General features: G+C 34.0%; 1 protein-coding gene across 2 annotated transcripts; it reads left to right on the plus strand.

Annotated features, from left to right (window-relative positions):
- The first annotated feature begins 1,462 nt into the window (after positions 1-1,462).
- LOC110445293 lies at positions 1,463-23,142 on the plus strand. Of its 2 annotated transcripts, none has more exons than XM_021489842.1 (5): positions 1,463-1,549; positions 17,482-17,563; positions 18,751-18,975; positions 19,410-19,526; positions 20,289-23,142. In XM_021489842.1, exons 2-5 carry the CDS (start codon positions 17,503-17,505, stop codon positions 22,676-22,678), a joined length of 2,793 nt encoding a protein of 930 aa, XP_021345517.1. In that variant the 5' UTR covers positions 1,463-1,549; positions 17,482-17,502; the 3' UTR covers positions 22,679-23,142. The 2 variants fall into 2 exon arrangements, with proteins under 2 accessions (XP_021345517.1, XP_021345510.1); XM_021489835.1 differs by lacking the exon at positions 1,463-1,549 and adding an exon at positions 1,898-2,008.
- The last annotated feature ends 1,082 nt before the right edge of the window (positions 23,143-24,224 follow it).

The following is a 24,224-nucleotide window of genomic DNA, read 5'->3' on the forward strand; positions in this document are numbered from 1 at the left end:
GCGGCCTACAGGAGGTGTGAAACCCCCTGCTGCTGTCTAGCACTGGCCGTGTGGAGCTCGCGCGCGGATCAATGAACACAGGTAAAATCTTTATGCTGACTTTAATCCGACCGTGCTGACTTTTATCGGACCGTGCTGACTTTAATCCAACCGTTCTGACTTTTAAACGACAATGCTGAGTATAACCCAACCGTGGTAAATTAAAGTGAATTTCAGTAAAAAGTCAGCATTGTTGGTTTATAGTCAGCATTGTACGAGTATAGTCAGCATGGTTGGGTTATACTACCATATTACGAGGATAGTCAGAATTTAGTAGTCACTAGTGATATAGTGACAACAGAAATCATATTGAAGGAGAAGTGATGCACTGAATATAGCCGAATTTAAATAATATTTATGAATACAGAGTTTGCTATATTTAATTACAGACTTCCTCTTATTGTCCCTTGAACAGTTTTTTTTAATGTTCGCTGTTTAACGACTTGTTGATCTTATATTACAGCTTAGCCTTGGTGCGTTAATGATTTATAGGATCTTAATGCAGGTGAGTGATCTGTTATTTTACACAGTGATTCATGCCTCAATAAATAAAACAAAAATATTCGTATTTGACTACGTATACAGCACCAGACACCTTATACGTACTGTCTCAGACAGGGGCGTCTCTAGGATATTTGAAAGATGAAATCTTTGGCCGAGCGGAACGAGGCAAAAAAAAAAATTTGGACCTTTTTTTTTCTAAAACACATAAAATAATTGTGAAATGCACTAATGTAACTGTTCCTGACTTGGAGCATGTATATTTTATAGTTAAAGTGTCAGGGTTTGACATTTTTTATGCCGAATTCTCGCCATTAGTTGTCTATGGTATATTAAAATGATTGGATGGATCTTAACAGCAGTAGACCAATAACGAGAAATTCCAAATTCTAGGGTATAAGGCGTTACTTAACATTTCAATAGTCCTAGGCCAGGATTTTATGCACCTGGACCCGCCCCTGTCAGACGATCGTGTATACATTGTAGGTCATACAGCTATACCAGCACTGCGCACTGTAAATAACTAACTCAAGTCCAAACTTGAATCCTTTCGTACGCTAACTCATGGGTTACATCTTATCAATGTATGAGATAATGCCTACATTGGGACAACGAGATAACCTTTGATCTCGATACACTACAAACAATCTTAATAATTCTACAAAGATATGTAACACACACAGACATAGTCACAATCTGTGCATTACAAATTTAAAATCCAGTTGATTTAAATAATACCGCTAATGCATTCGCTTGCATACTTTTTGTTTGCCTAAACCACGGCCTTGAAGAATATTGGTATTTTTTCATACTTGTAAACAATATTACTACATTGAAGCGTTCGTCTGACGTTACTTCATGTATAGATCTAGTCTATGTACGTATACGTGCCCATGGATATATTTGGTGTTATATCACGTGACCGGATATGTCAAAACCGAAAGAATGAAGACGTCAATATAGATTAATACACCATTTCTGACTGAGTGACTGAGATAAAATAATAATTGTAAGTATTTAAAGCAAATCCCTCTCGTAATATTATTCATGCGACAAAGATATGTTCATCTAGCTAGTAATGTAAAAATGGAACTTGGTTCTCGACACCAGTAACATTCCTAAAGTATAAATTATCTCAGACAAAATGGTCCATTTTGTCTATTTAATTGTACATGTTCGAAGTTAATAATCTGTTGGCGCATTTCACAGCCAGTTTGTCAGATGTTTTATTATGTAGCCTAGTCTATATGGAGAAATAAAACCGAAACTACCCATTTCCGAACGGTATTACCAGGAAATCATTCGGAACACCTCGCCACCGAGCATAGGTAGAAAATGACGAAAGGGTATTCCGAATCACCAGGAAATGTCTCTTCCGTGTTGTATTTATATACGGTGCCTTATCCAGACCACCTGAAAGTATATTCACGAAGTTGAAGGAGGTTGGTCATAGGTTGAAGATGAAAAGGTACTAGATAAGGACTTTATATAGTTAAAGATATTTCGAATGGTATTTTACTGTTAGTTGTTTTAAATGTAAAACACACCGTGTCGTTGACTAGTTATACATGTACTTGGATCTACAGGTCATATAAGGCGTTGGGTGTATGCTACACATATGTAGGTTAGAATTGGTGTCGGGTAGAGAACAATAGAATTAAGTTACTGGTAAATAAGCAAATTCTTATTTAACTAGAAAAAAATGCTAAATATATTATAATAATTTATTATGTGTGCCATGTATGCTTTGCTATTCTATTCTATAACATGCTCTGCTATATCAGGGACGTATAGTGATATACTGTCCCTGGCTATATTTATATGTAGCTATGCCATGCATACTATGCTAAGCTATGCCATGTGTGTATGTAGTGTATGCTTTGCTATGATTTTCTATGCTATGCAAAGTATGTTTGTATGCGTGTAGGTAGGCTATTATATGTGTGTATGCTATTATATGCATGTATGTATGCTAATGTATGTAGGTAGGTATGTGTGCTATTATATGTATGCTATTATTTGTATATATGATATTATATGCATGTATGCTATTATATGTATGCATTTATGCTGTTATATGTATGTATTTATTTTGTTATATGCATGTAGGTATGCTATTATATGTATGTTTGTATGCTATTATATTTACATTTGCATGGCATTGTCACTATATAGCCTCTTTGAAAGCTGTGTCGTTGATGGGACTTTAATTACCATGCATCACGAGACACAATTCTTAGCGTATTAATACAACACTGACCGGAACTACAATATCCAATATAAATAAACATGACGTCTGCTAAAATATCGCTGGGCATTGTGAGATTTGACAATGGCATTGTAGATTTATGTGCAAATTAAAAAAATAAAAATAAAAAATCACTTTTTTTTCAATGAAAACAAGACCAATGTCTGCAATATCGTACAAAATCAGAGACGTATAATACGGAGATTGGCAACTCACGCAGATCTCGCAAAAACACGCACCCCTGAGAAACGCTGCGAGACTTGGGTTGCAGCATGAGTGTTTGTTTTGATAGCTTATCGATCCTGGTAACGATAGTCTGGTCAGTGAGATACCTATGATAATTCGATCGTGTATTCGTTAGTTCGCGTCAACATGTCACATATCCTAGATAAATGACTCATATACAGAAGCTTGTTAGAAATATAATGTAATATCTGAATACGTTTTTGAAATAAATTAACGAACGAGAGAGGAGTGCCTGTGTCATGAAAGGAATTCCCTCGCACATCACAGCCGCCGTTTTTTCAGAGCTCAATTATCAAATTTTGCAAGTATTGTAAAAACATTATTTGAAAAAGCTGTTTAGAAATTTTATGTTTGAATAAATATCTGAATATCTTTTTGAAATTAGATAATGAATTAGAAAGGAGTTCGTGTGTTAATGTGCTAAGAAAGAAAAAAATCCTNAAGACATTTTTGAAATTGTCTAAAGAACAAAAACGGAGTTCGTGTTCTAATTTTCATGATAGAAATAACCCTCACACATCCAAGCCGCCATTTTAACTTGTTTACTCAGAAAAACTGTATGTTCATAGCTAAATTATGAAACTTTGCAAGTATTGTAACAACCTCATTTTAATTTCCTGGTTAGAAATATTATCCAATAATTAATTTCTGAAAACTTTTTTGAAATTTTCTAATGAACAAAAACGAAGTTCGTGTTCTCCTGAAGCCAGAATCATTACCGATATGTAAACACAGCCACGATGTGCAATCTTTCGATGTTTGGTGTTTTCTAAACTTAATAATTTAAGTTTACATTCAATGTAGCACTCCCAAACCGCATGGAAATCTCAGCTAGCTACGGGTTTAATATTACGTTGATTTTGGATGTTTTCTCATGGCATAATTATGTTTTGAACAGAAATTAAAAGGATTATTTAATGCAGCGAACCGTATATCCAATATGGCGCAGGTGAAGCGTAACTCGCGATATGACATCCGGTTACCAGTGACCAATGGTAAGACCAAGAGCAAGTTGCCAATCTCTGTATTATACGTCTCTGACAAAATGCACATCGGTTATCAGAAATATCGTCTGTTACACTGTAGACTACTGATCAACAGGGGTTCGTTACAAATGTCTGAAATACACATATTCTATAGACCTACTGACACATATGTTACAGACCTACTGATATGAGTCACACCACACAAACATTTCAGACATTTGTAGCGAACCTGTGCTGCGTCGCAAGATCACTCACTTCAAACGCTACTGTATCAGTTTCACGCGTCTCGTATCCACCATTCCTCAGTTTCTGACGACATGTCAAATAACGAGGATGTTATAGAATCTACCGACTGTTGTCAGGTTCCTGAACAATCAATAAATACACTCACGCCTGGATTCTTCACAAAATGAGCAAAGAGAAAAGTTCGAATTAACTTCCAAAAATAACTCCATCGTGGAGGGCAAGGTCGGATTTACGGTGTTCACTGTATTTGTCCATGCGCGAAATTTGTTCCGGGGAAAACTCGAAACAATTTCAAATCTAACTTTCAGCTCAGTGTTCTATTGATAAACTTAAATCACCATATAGACATATCATACGCAATTGTATTGATACTGAATTGTGGAATAAAATTGAAGTGTTTGTTAAAATTTCAAAGTCCTACTTTGTTTGCCAATCAGCACGCGACAATACGCTGTTCAAACTATTGAACGAAGTTGTGTGGACTGTCGATAAGGCGGGCATTTTTATGTTTAAATATGAATTATAAGTTAAAAAGGAACATAAGAGGCAGAGAAAACGTAAATTTAAGTATTAAACTGTTTTTGTATGATATTTATGATCAAGCGCGCATTATGTTGATTGCTTGCAAAGCTGTGTCATTCAGATAGATCATAAATACCATACAAAAACAGTTCAATGCTTAAGTATATATCTATGATGTTATAAAATGCATGTATGCTGTTATATACATGTATTTATGAGATATTTAATTTAATTTAATTTCATATACATGCACGAGTATTTAAATACTATATATAATATAATATATGTGAACGTTTACTTGTATGCACAACAAATTAAATATTACATGCATGCTGTGTATGTATGTATGTATGTATGTATGTATGTATGTATGTATGTATGTATGTATGTATGTATGCATGCAAGCATGTTTGTATATATATATATGTATGGGTATATTCGTGTATGTCCATGTACTTACTCCTTACTGAAAGGAATCAGACTTGAAAATAACTAACTTACACAGTGTATGTATAAATAGGTGTACGTGTGTGTGTATTTGTAAAATGAATTATTTGTGTTTCTTCACATTCATGCATGAGTCTTTCAATACTATGGGTTGTAAATATGTTGTTATATATACATGCATGTGTGTGTTTCATGTTTGTTATAGTTGATAAGTTGCATGCGAATAATGAACACATCGACACTGGTAATGTGAATATTGTACAATAATACATATCGTCATTGATAAATCCCATTATTTCGTATTTTTGTATTGCTAAAACCATGAAACCGCTGCTGAATCATCAGCCATATTTACTCTTTAAATTCTTCTTTCTACTACTTCTCTGTTATCTCCCCTGTCAACTTCCTCTCTGTTTACCCTATCGTGACCTTAGATCGACTACTTGGCACGTGCAGTCATTCATGCGTACATACAAAGAAGTTCTTTTCTTTGACAGTTGTTACATGTATGTTTTCTTTAGACGCTCCCGGGGGGAATCCTGTGCAATATGCTGTTTTTTGATAATGGTTCATCGGTGATATGTCAGCAATATCGCACAGGATTTCAATCGGTTGCTTCTATAATATAGCTTATGGAGGATCATGTTTTAAAAAAAATACGTAGTGTAATACACATAAATACTGATTATATATCGAAATAACACATATTTTACAAAACTCTTTTTATATCTAGTGTTAAAGCAAGCGTAGCATCTTTCATGTTGATGTGCTTACAGTCACAGTTTCAAAACATACATTTTTGCCATATTTTGTTATTATTACTTATATTGGACATGGATGTAGAAACTAATCCAGGTCCATCAGTAAATGAATTAGCTCTATTTCATTTGAATGTTAGAAGTATAAGGAATAAATTAAAATATATTGAAAATATTACAAATGAATTCAATATTTTATGTATGACTGAAACGCATTTGGATGAGTATGTACCTACTTCTGAACTAGTTCTACCGGGTTTTGTGGAACCATTTAGAAAAGACAGAAATTTCTCCGGTGGTGGTATTTTAGTATATTATTCTGTTTCCTTAAAATGTGTCCGGAGGAATGATCTCGAATTTCTGGATGGAGAAATAATTTGGATACAGGTAGAATTAGGTCACAATAGTGTATTAATATGTACCGTTTATAGACCAGAAAATTCACGTCACCCATTTTGGGAGAATTTTAAGTATTCGATTGAAAAAGCTTTAGAAATTACGTTGAAGGTTATTATTGTTGGTGATATAAATGTAGATATGCTAACGTTATCACGTAATCATATTTTACACCAAGTCATGTTGGAAATGGACTTAACTAACGTTATTAATGAGCCGACTAGGCGTGGAACAACCAGAACTAGTTTACTTGATCCTATTTTATTAACTGACCCTACCAAATGTACTGATTCGTATGTAATTCCGATTGATCGTAATATAAGTGATCATGATGCATGTATTTCATTTTTTGTCTATACCTGTTAATCTCTCTTGTACCTACACTCGAGAAATTTGGGCCTATAAACATGCTGATTTTAATAGGTTATTTTTTTTAATATATACTTTTGAGTGGCCTACATTTTTTCAAAACTTTATTTCTGTTAATGTAGCATGTGTTGAATTTACTGAACAATTTTTGAAACTTGCTAAAGAATGAATACCTAAAAAAAACAGTTTATATAAGACCTCGTGATAAATTGTGGATGAATTCCCAATTAAGAAAAGCTTTTCAGTTACGAGACCGGTTACACAACGCCGTTAAACGTGTTAAGTCCATATCCAACTTAGAGAAATTTAAAAGACAAAGAAATAAGATTGATAATATGAAAAAATACGCAAGAGAAATGTTTTATAATAGTGTTGGTGATATTATAGATAATCTTAATACCAGTAATCCTAAGTCATATTGGAGACTAGTGCGTAAATTATTAAAACAGTCGGGTTCTCAGGAGGTTATTCCACCTCTAGTTAATCCTTGCAATGGAAATATTGAATATGATGATGATAAGAAAGCAAATATTCTAAATAATTATTTTAGCTCTATCTCAAACATAGATGATATTGGCAAATCTTTACCCAGTTTTGATTCCAGAACTGATTCTGTACTTGATTCTATTGTGGTTGAAAGTGATGAAATATGTGATATTTTGAAAATTCTGAAATTAGGAAAAGCATCTGGTCATGATACTATAAGTCATCATATGCTAAAATTTACAGCGAATTCTATATGTAAGCCATTGTCAATTCTTTTTAATATGTCACTAAATTCTAAAATATTCCCTGAAATATGGAAACATGGTATTATTTTACCTCTGTTCAAAAAGGGTGATAGACACTTGGTGTCAAATTACCGACCAATTACTTTGTTGTCTTGTATAGGTAAGGTTTTTGAAAGAGTTGTATTTAAACACATCTATAATTTTTTCCTTGATCATTCTTTATTTTACGAAAAACAATCTGGTTTTATGATTCATCATTCCACTGTCCATCAGTTAATAGAAATTTACCATAATATATGTTGTTCATTAGAAGAAAAAAAACATACTTGTCTAATTTTTTGTGATATATCGAAGGCTTTTGACCGAGTTTGGCATAGAGGTCTTTTACATAAATTGCATGCTTATGGTATTAGAGATGGTTTTCTACATTGGTTTAAAAATTACATTTCAAACAGACAACAACAGGTTCTTGTTAAAGGTGTGTATTCTAATATAGGTTACACAAATGCTGGTGTACCACAAGGAAGTGTGTTAGGTCCTCTGTTATTTTTTGGGTTTATATTTATGATATTGTTGATAATTTAAATAGTATTTCACGCTTTTTTTGCTGATGATACCTCTTTGATGTATTCTTCGTCTTCTTATGCTGATATTGAAATGTGTGTAAACAGAGATTTGGAAAAACTTGACAAATGGTCACGGGATTGGCTTACTAAATTTAATCAACAGAAAACTGATGTGTTATTTATATTTAATTCGCGAAATATACTTCCTCTACAGATTTGTTTTGGTACTGAGACTCTGAATTGGGTTGAAAGTCATAAACATTTAGGCGTAATATTTAGTGCAGATGCAAAAGGGTCTTTACATATTTCCGAAATTCAAAAAACATGCATGAAAAAGGTATCAGTACTACGAAAGTTGAAATTACTGTTTAGTAGGAAAACTTTTCAAAGAATATATAAAGTATTTGTGTTGCCTGTGTTGGAATATGCATGTGAAGTTTGGGATGGTTGTTCTCTGGTAGATCTAACTAAACTTGAACAAGATCAGATTGAAGCAGCAAGAATTATTACTGGCCTACCCTCTTTTTCTAGTAAACAATCACTGTATCAAGAATCCCAACTTGAACCTCTATCTGAAAGAAGAAAACTTAAGAAACTTTCCCTAATGTACAAACTCCATAATAAACAAACACCTTCTTATTTAACTAACATACTTCCTCCAAAAGTATGCGAACGCAATAGCTACAACTTGAGAAATACTGAAAACTACACTATTCCCAATTTCCGACTGTCTAATTCATTCCAATCCTTTATTCCTTCTTCTATAAGACTATGGAACGATTTACCAAATACTGTCAGAGAGCAGCCATCCGTTTACATTTTTAAATCATTGATTCAGCGTAACCAAGGTTACTTGTTGCCTAATTTTTTTCATGTAGGAAATCGAAAACTAAATATTTTACATACACGATTGCGTCATTCATGTAGTGGTTTAAATTATGATTTTTATAGAGTTAATATTGTAGGTGATTCAATGTGTGCATGTGGAAATGAGTGTGAAAATGCAGTCCATTATTTTTTTGATTGTATGCTGTATATCAGACAAAGACACATTTTGATTGATGATATCTCACGTTATTGTAATATTTCTCTAAATGTTATTATGTACGGTTCTCCAAACTTGTCAGATGAAGGCAGTGAAAATATCTTCCTTATAGTCCAAACCTTCATTAAAAATAGTAACAGATTTAAAGGTCAGTAGTATTATCCTATCATCTCTCTTTCTTATTCTTCTATATTTCTTTTTCTTCCCTTTTCCCTTCCTTTCTTCTTTGTTCATATATATTATAAATATATTTGTTGTTGTTGTCATGTAATCAATATAATGAAATGTATTGGAGAGGGCGTTTCTAAGTTGAGATAACTTGTGCCTAATCCTTTTTGTTGAATGACAAATAAAAAATGTTTAAATCAAATTTATCTATGTATGCTGTTATATGTGTGCATGTGTGCTGTTGTATATATGTATGTATGCTATTATATGTATGTTTGTATGCTTTTATATGTATCTATGATGTTATATGCATGTATGATATTATATGTATGTATGATACTATATGTATGCATGCTATGATTTGCTATGCTATGCCTAGTATTTATGCTTTGTATGTATGCATTTGACTTAAAATGCACCAGTCTTTCCAGTTGGTCTGCCATTATAAAATGTATCCGAAGATTGACCTCCTGTTACACACGAAATGTGTGTCTGGAGTGAATAAAAAATCTTGAATCTTGAATATTGGTAATCTATATGGGAATAGTCTATATCATAAAGTGTCTTACCATGCATATATGACTATGAACGTTTACATAGAGGAACAACACAATAGTGAACTTCTGTTTATTTATGGTTTTCTTTAATATGTTAATTTGTGTTTTCACATTACAAACTTTTTAATTCCTTTCCCTCTTCATATCATATCATACCGGTCAGATTTCCTGAGACCAACCTTTGAAGTTTTACGTTCATGTAAAGTAAATTTGGGGCAAATTAAGTAGAGACGTCCATGTACATATGTATATGGCTTTCTATCACATAATGTACTGTGTTATCCAGTGAATATTAACCCATGTAATATGACCTATCAGCCCTGTGATTGGTTGTAAGTTTCAATTGTGACGTCTAGCCTAGGACACGTACATGACGTCACAGACCTCCGCATTTGAGTCCAAATGGCGGCTTTTGACATTTCAAGGATGCATGAAAATTGTCGTTTTACACGAATACATGCCTCAAATCTTGATTATGTGATAAAAAGGATCTTACATTCGTTTTCATTTCATATGAAATTTATGAAACTCGTCACGAATTTTTCATTCGCCAGAGGCTCGCTAAATAGAAAAATATCTAAGACTCGTTTCATAAATCTCATATGAAATGGAAACTCATATAAGATCTTATATAACGAATTATACGTCTCTGAAATAAGGGATGTTTTTATATGCAACTTAAATTCCACGGCGTACAGCCCTATATTATTTCATAAAGTTCATTCTTGTATTATACAAATACGAAACTGTATTTTGAATTTTGCAGAATGTTTGTAAATATGACTATTAGTAGCACAAACTTGACAAAACAGAATATCACACGCTTGAGATATCAGACGTAAGAAGCAGATTTTACTTTTCAAGTTCAGTTGGACAGGCTAATAGTCACAACATGCAGTCTCAAGTACTTCTGGTGTTGAATTTAACTCACCATAATTCAACGTTTAACTGTTTGTACTTGTAAGGATAACAATATTCTTTATTCATTTACGTTTGAAAAAAAATGGTAATGTAATATATGCCGGATACACGTGCCAAACAAGAAGGCTAAAATGATCTGCTGTGAGAAAAAGAAAACTGTGTCCAGCATTTAAAATTTGTAAAAACAAATCATATCAGTCAAAGTCGGACAATGTTGTTGAACACATCTCCAGTTTACATGTTCATTTTTTCTACTTCTAAATGAGAAATTGTAACAAGATTTAGAAGGAAATGTCCACTTCTATCATATTCTAAAAACATCAATTTTTACTTTTTCAATTTTTATTTAAAATTGTCATTTCATATTATAGGTACATAGAGACAAGTAATTGCCTGTGTCCATCATGTATCCTATTAAATCATATCCATTTGTGCGTTAGTCATACCGAAATGTGAATAATCTGTTGTACAATGTAAGTTAACCAAAATAAAAAATAAAACCAAACAAATTCCAAACAATATTCGAAACCAATTTGAGATACATTTATAACTTTCAGTTATTATATTAGTGTGGCAGGACTTAACTGTACATAGGATTAAGGTCGCCTTCTAGCTTCGAGCTAGAGGGAATTTCCGTTTAGCTCAGTGGTAGAGCGTCCGACCAGGAACCTAGAGATCGAGAGTTCGATCTCCGGTGGAAGGACACTATTCTCTTTCATGTTACATAAATAAACCTATTTAGACAATGAATTACAGAACAATTAAATAATAACCGATATTTAGGTTAGTCATTTTTTTGCGTCTGTTTGAAAGTTTGAAATATCATGCAGGGAGTATCTTGCATATGTCTACTTTATACGTTACCCACAACATTCAAAAATTAAAATAAGGAATAGCGATATTATGGAACAGTCTTCCAGAGGATGCGATATCAGCAACACCAATAAATATATTTAAGAACAGACTCGATAACACTGGATTGATTAATAAATTATTTATGATTACAGAGCTAACACAACTTGTTAAACATGTGATGTCCTTACCCGAACTTTCACATATGTGTACATGTATAGTTGTATACAATATATATATATATATTAACATGTTTGAGTCCGGTGGAGAGGATCATATAGATCCGGTATCAGAAAATTAACTGAACTGAACTAAACTAAACTATACTACACTGCCCTCCAAAAGTTCTGTTACATATTTTAAATTTTGCTGATTGATTATCTTTGACAAAACTATTGGAAAAAATAATTTTCTTTAAATGTTTTTCTGTTAATGAAAAGGGATATAATGTGATAAAGATGATTTGCCATCATTGCTTATTCAAATTGAATCACAAAAAGGGTTTTATCAAACAATTCTGTTATTTCACATTTTACATAAATCTATCAGATGTTTGAGAATTCTTAGATTTACTTTAATGTACTCGATATCTAATTTTGATTTTAATTTGAAATGACAAAATACATCACTATTCACCATTCATTGATTATTTGTTATCTCTTAAGTATAGCTGTACTATTCAATCACTTTGCAAATACTCATGAGAAAAAATGCAGCGAATGATAAGGGAAGAACGATTCAAGTGTGTTTTTTACCATCGCAATGGTGTTGCTGCCGCCCAAACTGCAAGAGTTATTGGAACCAGTAGGTAAGTGAATGTTTTCATCGCGGATTTCGGTGCATTTGCATATTTACTTATCCAGAACCTGTCTATAGTTGTTTTACTGTTTCTCTTTTGTTGCAGACAGAACGTTTCCAAGATACCGGGAACTATGAGGATCGAGAACGTTCTGGCATTCCACGGATTTCTACCCCACGGGATGAAAGATTATTAGTCCGGACCAGCCTCAGAAATCGCAAGGATACCGTTCCTGAGCTTCGAACGGAGTGGATACAAAATGGTGTGGTAGCGACGAATACCACAGTGAGGAGACGATTACACAATGCGGGATTGAAAGGTTGTGTTGCTGTCGAAAAACCACTTTTGACTGCTACTCATCGTCGGAAAAGATTGACATTTGCACACAACCATGCAAATAGGACATTGTTGGACTGGTCGACTATTTTATGGACTGACGAATCTAAGTTTATCATTTTCCAAACAGATGGCAGGGCGTATGTGAGAAGAAGGGCAAATGCACAATTGCGGCAAGACTGGGTAGTGCCTACAGTTAAGTTTGGTGGTGGCGGTGTGACAGTTTGGGGTGCAATGTCCTACCGAGGGACTGGATACCTTACTCCTTTGAAAGGAAATCTGAACAGAACCAAATACATTGATATTTTAAAAAACAGCGCGGTACCATCAGCACATCTGCTAGGCTATGGAAACAACGGTTCCCCATGCCACCGGGCACGAATAGTGAACGAATGGAAGGAGGACAACACTATTCTATCTTTGGAGTGGCCCCACAGTCCCCCGACTTAAACCCGATAGAAAACTTGTGGAGATATCTGGGTTTCGAAGTTCGCGGACACAAGATCAGAAATCTAAGGGAACTTGAAGCTTCCTTACAGCTTGCATGGGCTGGAATACCTGATAGGATATGTAGAACTTTGGCTAGGAGTATGCCTGACCGTATACAGGATACACTAAATAATAATAGAATTACATAATTTACAAAATTTACATAATAGCTGATTTTTGTAACATTATGTTAACTTAACATAATAAAATCAACAGAAATAATTGTCCAATAACTTAGTTAATAATATATACAAATGATAATAAAATCAAGATTGGCATAATTCTGTACTTTAAGTATATATCGAAAAATGCAAATGTAACAGAACGTTTGGAGGGCAGTGTATGTGATGTATTGATAACTCAGAATTGTATTACATAGTTAGTTTGACTTCTGATAGATAATCAAAATAATGTGCATACTGTGATGTAATGATAACTCAGAATTGTATAATATTTTCTTTTACTTCTGATAGATAATTAAAACTAGAACACTGTTAGTAAGGGCCCCGTCTTGCGGCAATATATCCCCCATAATCATCAAGAAGCAATCTGCCAATATAGCTGAGCTTGACGTTAGATATTTGGACTTCAAAAAGAATCGCAAGGAAGCAAAATATACATTTTACATGTACTATGATTTGAGTCTTGTTTCCTTCAACCTCCATATTTGCCGGGTTAACAGAAATGTAAATACCGGTGCAATACTCATTTGTTAGCTTTGATTTGTTTTTATTTCACCTTATATACCTCCTCCATCAAGATCCAGGGTCAAAGTCAGAGATCCACTTTGTCTTTGACCTTTGAACCCAAATGACCTTGACCATTAACCCAGTGACCCTGATCTTTGGTCAGTTGACTTATTCATTAATTCCGACCAACCTTGCTTCATAATATCATAATAAAATGTTCATCAGTGAAAAATACAAAACTAGACCTTGACCCTTTTGACCCCGTAACCTTGACCTAAGGTCAGTTTACTCTGTGTTAAGTTCTGAACAAGTTTGCTACATAATAACATAAAATGGCCTTGACCTTAAATCAGTTGACTCCTTTTTAAATTCGGACGAACTTTGCTTCATAATGTCATAACAAAATGTTCATCAGTGAAAATATACAAAATTTGACCTTGACCTTTGACCCAGTGACCTTTACCTTAGGTCAGTTGACTGTTTGTTGAATTCCGACCAACTTTGCTTCATTAAGTCATAACAAAATGTTCATCAGGGAAAATTTACAAAATTTAACTTTCATCTTTGTCCCAGTGACCTTGACCTTTGGTCAATACACTCATCGTTTAATTCTGAGCAACATTGCTTCAAAGTGTCATACCAAAATTTTCACCAGTGAAAAGATACAAAATTTAACCTTGACCTTTGACCTAATGACCTTGACATTTGGTCAGGTTGATTCCTTGTTTTATTCTGATCAACTTTGATTCATCATGTCATAACAAATGTTCATCAGTGAAAAGAGGCAAGATTTGACCTTTGAACCTGATGACCTTGACCTTTGACCTTGACTTTTTACCTCAACGTGTATTTTTGTGAACTGAACATCTTGACCAAGTTTCATGTACATCGGTCTATAAATACCAAAGTTATCAGCCAGGAACAAAATTTGTGGACGGACAGACAGACAGACAGAGTGATTACTATAGGGCACCCGTATCTCCGATACGGGGCCCTAATAAATGCATTCCTTATGGACATATACGATGTTTTACTACCTTACTGAAAATTCATTACGCATAAAGTTGAAAGGTATTTCAATAATTTAATTTGATTAAAGTAGATATTATTTCTCAGTAATAATATGCATCACTGCCGCATACACCACTTTGAAATAGACTAAAACCAAATTGCTTTTAGATTGTGAAAAAAAAACCATGTTTGCTAGGTGAAACTAGGGTTTTTAGAAATGTCTACTTTAAACATATTTATTGCCAATAAAAAATTGAACAAGGGATCGGGCACAAGTTATTACAACTTATCACAGCCTTCTCCCGTCATACATTTGCTTTGCAATTACATGTCAACAATGATAATATGCATAAACATGAAGTATATATATATATATATAATATTCACACAGGTACAAATACACAACTTTAAAAAAGCACCGTTCAAAATCTTTTGCGGGATTTGATGAAGTGATGCACATGTCTAAAAACGTAAGAGTTAAGGTCTACCGAAAGATCCTGCCAAACAAAAGAATCTCTAAATTTAAATCTATACATAAGGCATTCAAATTTTGAAACAAAATGCGCCTTTCGTTGCTAAAAGGTTGACACTCAAACAAAAAGTGAAAGGCATTCTCACATGGATGTCCACAGATGCAAAATGGAGTCTCGACAAGATTAACTCTGTAAAGGTCATACTTAAGGGAACTACAATTGTGCCTCAGTTTAGTATGTGTAATATTTAATATACGTTCTCCAAAACTGAAGTAGATAGGAGGGGATGGTTGTACATTTGAGGTAAGAGAGTTTTTAAATAAATGTATAGAGGGCAACGATCGTACTGATAGATCTATCGAGTTCCAGCTATAAGGTATAAAGGAACGATTTGTAAGAGAAAGTCCAAATAGAGGAACTCATTAATCACTGTTATTTCTAAGAGTGTACCTGTTATTTTCTGCAATAGTAGGTGGCAGGAGATCCTTTAAATAATCTGGAGTTAAGTTGTTTTCATTTTGTATAAAAGTTGGAGTTGTCTTCATTTTCGACGGTTAGAAAGAGTTCTTGGATATGGGAATATGATGAAGGCCGAATATAATTCGAGCAGCTTCCCTTTGGGAAATGTCTGCAAGATGAGACCGCCTCACGTCACCTTGCATACATTTAGTATATTCTTGTATAAATCGCATCATGTTCAAGATGTTTGCATGTTGTATTTTTAAAATTGGTTAATTTTATATTTTGTTAATTATAACACAGCGTCTCCAAGTAAACTATTGTTTTACCAATGTCATATAAAATGTGTATAGTTCTTAAGTATGTTTTACAGAGAGATAAACACGCAGCGATAAGATGAAATGGACGAAGAACTGTGTTGTGTCTAGACTAATGTACATGTTATATCGGTTCAATTTATTTAAACCTTGTTCAGGTTTCATGTCATAACAACTCAAAAATGTTATTTTATCTCACTTTGTTACAGTATCAACCATGAATATATATAGGATCTTACATGAGTTTCCATTTCATATGAGATTTATGAAACGAGTCTTAAGCATTTTTCTATTTAGCGATCCTCTGGCGAGCTGAAATGAAAAATTCGTGACGAGTTTCATATGAAATGAAAACGATTGTAAAATCCTTTTTATCACATAAACAAGATTTGTGGCATTTTTTCGTGTTAAACGACAATTTTCATGCAATCTTGAAATGTAAAAAGGCTCCAGTGTGTAAGTCTGTGACGTCATGTACTTGTCCTAGATGTGACGTCACAATTGAAACAATTGAAACTTACAACCAATCACAGGGCTGATAGGTCATATTACATGGGTTAATATGCAAAAAATATGGCATGTGTATATTCACTGGATAACAATTACATTATGTGATAAATATGCAAGACCACACACGAGTTTATTGCGCGGACGAATATATACGTCCGCGCAATAAATGAGTGCTTTCTGATTCGTTAGAAAAACAAAAAGTGTGTGGCTTGCTTTTATCACATACCTTCCGTATTTGGTAGAGATCGATACAAAGATTTTAGAAATTTTGATATTTTTTGCAATTACTTTTCAGTTCGCCATTACAAGGGGATTCCCATAAAAAGTAGTTCCAGCTAGTAGGTAAATACAATATTCCGTATTGCACATGTGCAGTACAGAACGTTGTAATCTATGGTCTGAAAATTGCTTTTATTACTATAACAAGATTCAACAGGTATGTGATAATTGTTAGTTATGAAACTGTACCATATACAATTTATCTCCTTCCTCGGTGCATTGCTATATGTAATGATGTCTTTAATTAATAGCTAATGTTTTAAACCTGCCTATACCAGGTTTACCGATGAAAACAACTTGTCAGGATGTGTAATCATTACTCACGTCGCGTTGTGTACGGAAATGTTCGCTTGACACGCCATTCAAGATTTGGGCTGATAAAGGTATAGCCTGTTGTATAATAGTTTTACTTTGTCAATAAAAATATCGAAATGAAATACTATCATATACTTACAAATAGAAGTATTTCACTTCATAGAATTAGCAATGCTGAATTAAATCGAAATAATTATGTTTTACAGTGTGAAATAATAGCTAGGAGGATGGATGAAGACCCATTTCGTGTCTTTCTCTGTAAAGAGATTTGTCAAAATCTTGGATCGGGTAAGTAGAGATTATGTAAGATCACTTTAAAATGGTTGATATATTCCATGGACTGTTAAAAAGGCACGTTCCATTTCCGATGACAACGGGGAAATATCCATTGTGTGTATCACAAGTTGGGGATATGACTTTCAGTTTGTTTGACGTAGATTGTTTAGGGTTTTGCGTATTCTTAACAGATCGAATCTTAAGAAGGCTGGTAAATTAATCCGACAACGGATTAACTATTGAAAATATAGCACAAGTCAAGTGAGAGTGTGTGCATTAAAATTTACAACTGCTAACTTCAATTTTTTTCGGCTTGGGCCGTTCTATTAAAAGGATCGATAGGTCTTTATTAGAAAAAATGGCTGAGAACACAACACGATAATTTTTGTATCCAAAATATATTCCGTAATGGTATAGTCCGTGTGAAACAATCATTAAAGTACAAAGAATTGCAATACAATGTGAACATTCTGCAGCAGCAGCATACACAAACACAAAAGCAGATAGCAAAGTACAGTGATTGGTTTGCTTTCACACCAATTTTGAATCATGTGGTAATGAAAATGTCGTCAGAGCCGGTCTTTTTCTCTCGCTCTGAATCAAGGAAGCTGAGTCATACACCCTGTAATAAGGATATCATTAACAAATTTTTCATAAATACAAAAATGTCTAGTTACTGAAAGGTCAAGAGATTACTTGGAAAAGCGGTAGTTGTAGTGAAACTTAGTGGCTGCCCCTTGGCAAATGTACAGAACAATACCTTACTTCACATTTAATAGAGTTTGTGGTTTTTCTTGTGTCAACAAAGCTTGCACGCCACATAGTTGCATCAAGCTATACCCAGAGTAATCGTGTATGTGAGGATAAGGAACGACAGCTTTCGGTAAAGCTTGACAATGCTTTTATAAATTGCCAGCAGCAGGAGTAGGGAAGATGCTGACATGTTTCCGCTTACACACGATCGTTTAGCTATTTTGGTTTGCGGTTTTCAAGCATTAATTTTTATAAAGATGTTTCAAAGTTTACTGAAGGAAATTAAATATACCAGTTCTTATAACAACAAATCTGGCCCATCCCGATTTCATTTTCGAAGAAGAGAATTATAATATGCTAAGTGTTTGTTTCTATTGAAACAGTTCGACATTCCATTTTCTGTAATACTGATGTACTTAAGTAACAGCGTTTTTGTTACATTATAGAGGACATCAATGGCATGGTTTTTTGCATCAAAACTGAGGTTAACAACCAGGAGTTAGAAGGAATAAAAAATTCAGGGACAAAGTTGATGGAAGTGGCGATGAAAGCGAATCTGTTTACGGAATCTGACACATCACGTTTGGAGACCATGCTTGATGCGGTTGGAAGGAAAGACCTGGTAGAAAAAGTCAAAGAATACAGGAAGAACCTAACGGTTTTATTTCCATGTGAGTAGTACATGTAATATTACTTGTGAGCTGATATATCAAACAGTTAAATAATAATAACTAATGTAAAATAAAAAGCTTGTTTTGTAATTTGAAGGATAAGGCATATCAAAGAAAGTGTATCGATGTTTTGTGCATACAAACTTTATCGGCAAACACTTATTGTATCTCTTATGAGATCATGAGCAAAATACAAAAGGTAGGCAGACAAAACTTCCTCTAATCGCTTAAAACTATATGAAATTTGTTTACGAAAAGATATCATTAAAAAAAATATGCTGCATTATAAGTATGAAAATTAGTACATTTTGGTTACTGTTCCATTTTGGGTAACCTCACGTTACAATTAAAAGTCATATAGATGCATTTTATTTATTTCAAAATGACATTAAATTTTGCTGACTTCGTTTTTCTCACCGTTACATATTTTGTAGCGGTCGAAGCTCCTTGCAATCTAGAAGAACATGTGATTGGAAGAAAGGACACGAAAACACGGACATCAAAAAAACTTGAAACAGCAATGAAAACAGAAGACGTGATTATACTTTCGGGTAAGATAACCAATTTTTCAGGTTTCTAAATTCAGGGATATAAATGCATTCGCTTGATTAAGATGAGAAAACCAAAACAAAAAGGAATATAATAACTAAATTCTTATTTAATGTGTAAAGAAGACACCTTTATGCATGATATTAACACCATTGTTCGTTTAAAAATTACTACAAGCGAGATAATGCCGTACTTGTTATTAGCTATTTATATGCCATGTTTAACTACCCTCACCCCCACCGCCATCACACACAAACACACATCAAACAATTATAATAGGCAAGCTGGGGCGGTGTGGCAGGGGTAATTTGTACATTCAATTAAAGCCTTCACACCCACAAGAACCGCCTATCAAATCAAATAAGCTTACCCCGACATCCGTTAATTTTGTGCATGTGATATATGCACAATTATTAAGTTATTAAATAAAGTTACATTAAATAATCTGCTTAAATTCGCTATATCCACTGTTTTGTACAACATTGCCGTTTATCCGTTAATTTTTGTACAAATAAGCTATACCTGGTCACATTTATTTATCATAAAGTTGGTGTAGAGTGATATATTCATGGAATATCTTTCTATTTTGATAATGTTATGAAGTGAGAACAGGTGAAGCTGAGCAGGTGTAAAACCATTTTTAGCTCACCTGGCCCGATCTTTGATCAGCATATCTTTCTTACATAAGATCGATTTTCATGGCACTACTTACATATCCAGTGAAATTTCTAGACCCTTATGTTCGTGTAACCTTGTAATTTTAGGTGTATTGGGATCTGGGAAGACTCAGCTTGCCATAAATTACGGGAACGAGTTTCACGATAAGCATCCAACTTCAGCTGTTTGGATGGTACGCTCGAAAGACCAGGCATCTCTGCAGAAATCCCTGACAACGCTGGCAGATAAACTTGGTGTCCTCAAAGGAAAAGATACATGTAAGGAGAGTGAAAATCCCATCAACAAACTGGGAGATATACTTGCAAATGCTCTGATGGGAAAAACAACACACATTATCATCTTTGATGATGTTAATAAAGACTGTCAAAAGATTGTGGAAAACCTTATCAGGAAATTTGTACCTTTGAAAAAAACTCAGGGATTCATAAAAGTTATCGTCACCACTATGGATGATCTGCTGAAGATGCCAAGAACAAACTGCATCTCCGTAAGCGGATTTACCGAGGAAGAAGCAGTAACTTTCTTAAGAAGGAACAACACTTGTACAGATTCCGAAACAGATGCACTAAAAAAGTTAGCAAGCCGTATGAGTTATCTCCCGTTAGGATTAAGCTGCGCGAAAACGTACATGATTAACTGTCACAAAAGCGGAAAATCCTTTTTGGAACTTTTAAAAGCCAACACACTAGAACAACTCGACGATAAACTTAAACAGCTTGATGAAAGTCAACGTGGTTTTTTCAGTAACTTGAATACATTTATCAGAATTATGGAGAAAGATTTGGATAAAGATGCAACAGAAATGTTTCAAATGACCCAGTTTCTAGAAAATGAAAACATACCAATTATATTGTTTGACCTGTTGTCACCGTCTTCCGAAAGATGCAACGAGGGCATTGCTGGAGAAATTCAGCACGATGATGTCGAAACGTGCTCTTCTCTTAGCACTGATTCATTAGTCCAGGCTGTACAGAAGTTTTCGTTTGGAACCGTTCAGGGAATCGACGACAAAAGACTGCTCAACACACATACAGCAGTATCACTTACGTTACAAGCCTTCACTGACGAGAAAAGGAAGAGACGACTACTGAACAGGTTGCTTTGGACGTGTGCATTGATTTTGGACAAAGATAATCGACACCAAGACGACTACAACCGCATGGCATCTGTCCTTCCTCATGCCAGATCTGTCCTCATGCACGCAGAGAATATTATGGAAAAAGATACCGAAACGTGTTTGTTGATGGCATTTGTTAACGACCTGGTGGCATATACTAGCAATTTTGAAGGTTTGCTTGGATTGGAGAAATACCACTCCGACATAGCTCTTCAATTCTGTTACAAAGTTATGGAGACAACAGAAAAAGACATTGATGAAGAGGTGTCTGACAAACATGTACTTACAACACATGAAACACATCGTGAATTCGCGAAAGCAAAAGCAACTGTTATAGATGAGAAATTGACCGGGATCCGACTGCCTCACGAACGAGAGATTGAAAAATTTATAAGACACTTCATCCTGCACAAGAGAAGAACTAAAAAAGATGTCAAAATACTGACAGAATGCGTAAACAATTACAAGGAAGTTGCATTGACTATGCAACAGTATGAAGCCCTATGCGAGAAGAAGAAGGCTGTCCAACTTACAGATCTAATGGACCATTTCATCAAAGAAATGATCTTGTCCATATTTTACACATATGGTCGACACATATTTTACAGAGGAAAGTATTCAGAAGTTGAACAGAAACGCAAATTCTGTCACTATTTGTTTCTGGCTGATGAATTCGGAGAAATTATGCGGAGCAAATGTCAAGAATCCTTACCCCTTTACTGCATGCTTGCTAAGTTAAGCGGTACATTGGAGTTAGTCTTTGAAGATATACCTGAGTTAGAGCTGGCCACTGTCAACAACTTACAGCATACAGCTAGAACACTTGAACAGCTTCTGAATGACAAGTCTTGCTATTATATCTTCGGCATTTTCAAAATGCATGCACCTTCAGACAACATCCACAGATCCGTGTGTCTGAAACAGCTACTGAGGACTTACCTGTCACTTCTAACGCTGTGTGAAAACACTCGGAGCGATAAAACGGAAATCGTCAAGAAAGGGAAGGAAATTATAAAGAAACTGGAAAACGTTAAATTCGTTTCCTATGATGCGAAGAATGGCGGAGTATGGTCACGAGTTGGTCAATTTCAATTTGCTGCAGGAGATACCAAAGCGGCGGAAAACGCATACAAGCTTGTGTGTCCTCCCAGCCTTTTAGAGGGTGAAGTTAAGTCCAGGTTTGTCTCAAAGCATGAACTCACAGCGGCATATGGATTGGCTGATTGCTATGACAAAGAAGAAAAGAAAGAACATGCAAAATGCATTCTGCAGAGGCTTCTCAAAATGCTCCCAGATATTCAAAATCAAGAGAAGGAAAATGTACGAAAACGCATTTGCTCATTAGACTCCAAGAGCTAATATGTAAAACATTTTCATGGATATCCTTTAGGATTTTGTCTTTATATGTATTGTATTTGTTACTATTTTGCTTATTACTTATGTTTATGTGAGCTTGTTCTGAAAAATATATGGGCAGATGAATGTTGTTAAAAAGATGATAGTCTGTTTCTGAGTAGTTTTGACAGTATTTATCTGTATTTACCTGTGATTTTACCTGTTGTTAACCCTTCTATCTAAGGTGGTTTTCTATCTAAGCTAGAAGCTGATCACATTTAATTCAATATTACATCACATTAGATATTTAGATTTTTAAACAGATGTTAAAATTTAATATATTTCAATATTAACGGTGATATATACACATCAATCCGCCTGAAGGAGCCCTAGAAGACAGAAAGTCCTAGCGGTACATCTTACATATGTATTAATTTATTAAATAAACATATATATTCAATATTAAATATATCCATTTTGAAGTCCTTGTGCTGCTGATATGATAAGATGAAATGTGTTAATTTATTTTGTATGAATTTTGTACTTTAAGTATATTATTAAATTGTATATAAACACATTCTATTCATTAGAATACAATATATTTGTCTGTCATTCCAAATGAAGATATTCAACTTACAATAAATGACCAACTTTAATAAAAAAAAAAAAAAATAAGGGAAAGAATATTTCTTATGCTTCATTTTTTTAGTCGTCAAGAATCAGAAAGTTTAGAGGGAAGCATTTATATAATGAAGCATCTTGTACACTTCAAAATATAAAAAAGAAATGTGTGATAATTGACTGTCGGACTGAAGTGCTGATTTTGTATTGGGATTAGAAGTTTAATTTTGAGATATGATATATTGTACAAGCATTGGTAAACTTGACTATTCTTAATATGTCATCATTCTTAATATACAGTCCTATATTGTATAATTACAGTATTTGTATTGTGTTATTTGTAAATGTAATGTACAGGAGATATTTTTGGATTTAACTTCCTAACATGTAATGCTCATTGCATAAGTTTTAAAATGTAATAGTAAATTGACTATTTTGTATTGTAAATTTAAGTATATATTGTATTTGGTGGCTTAAAAAGTGTAATGTTAATGAAAGGTAATGTAATGTATAAGTATTGATATATTTGACTGTAAACTCTTAATATGTAGTGATGTTTATATTTTAACTTTTATTGTATTTGGTAGTTTAAAAAGTGTAATATAAATGAAATGTAAGTATCATGTATAAGTATTGGAATACTTGACTGTTAACTCTTAACGTTTGTGCAGGAAAATTCGTCACATTAGTAAGGGTTTCGGTTAATTATTCGTCCAAAAACGCAAGTATCAAAATGCCAACGAGCAATAGTACAGAAGATTTGACTGAAATGCCTATAAATAAACATTGCTGTAAACACGCCTGAATGGGCGTCACGCAGCAACATTTGTGACGTCATCAGGCTTTCCGTGGTTTTGCTCAAAGGTACAGGCAGTTTCACCACCTTCAAACATTTTACTAATTTACAAGTAAGAGTCAATGACGTACATCTTCAATAAATTTGATTGTT

This window comes from Mizuhopecten yessoensis, unplaced genomic scaffold (assembly GCF_002113885.1).
Source record: "Mizuhopecten yessoensis strain PY_sf001 unplaced genomic scaffold, ASM211388v2 scaffold245, whole genome shotgun sequence".
In the NCBI taxonomy this organism is placed as follows: Eukaryota; Metazoa; Mollusca; class Bivalvia; order Pectinida; family Pectinidae; genus Mizuhopecten; species Mizuhopecten yessoensis.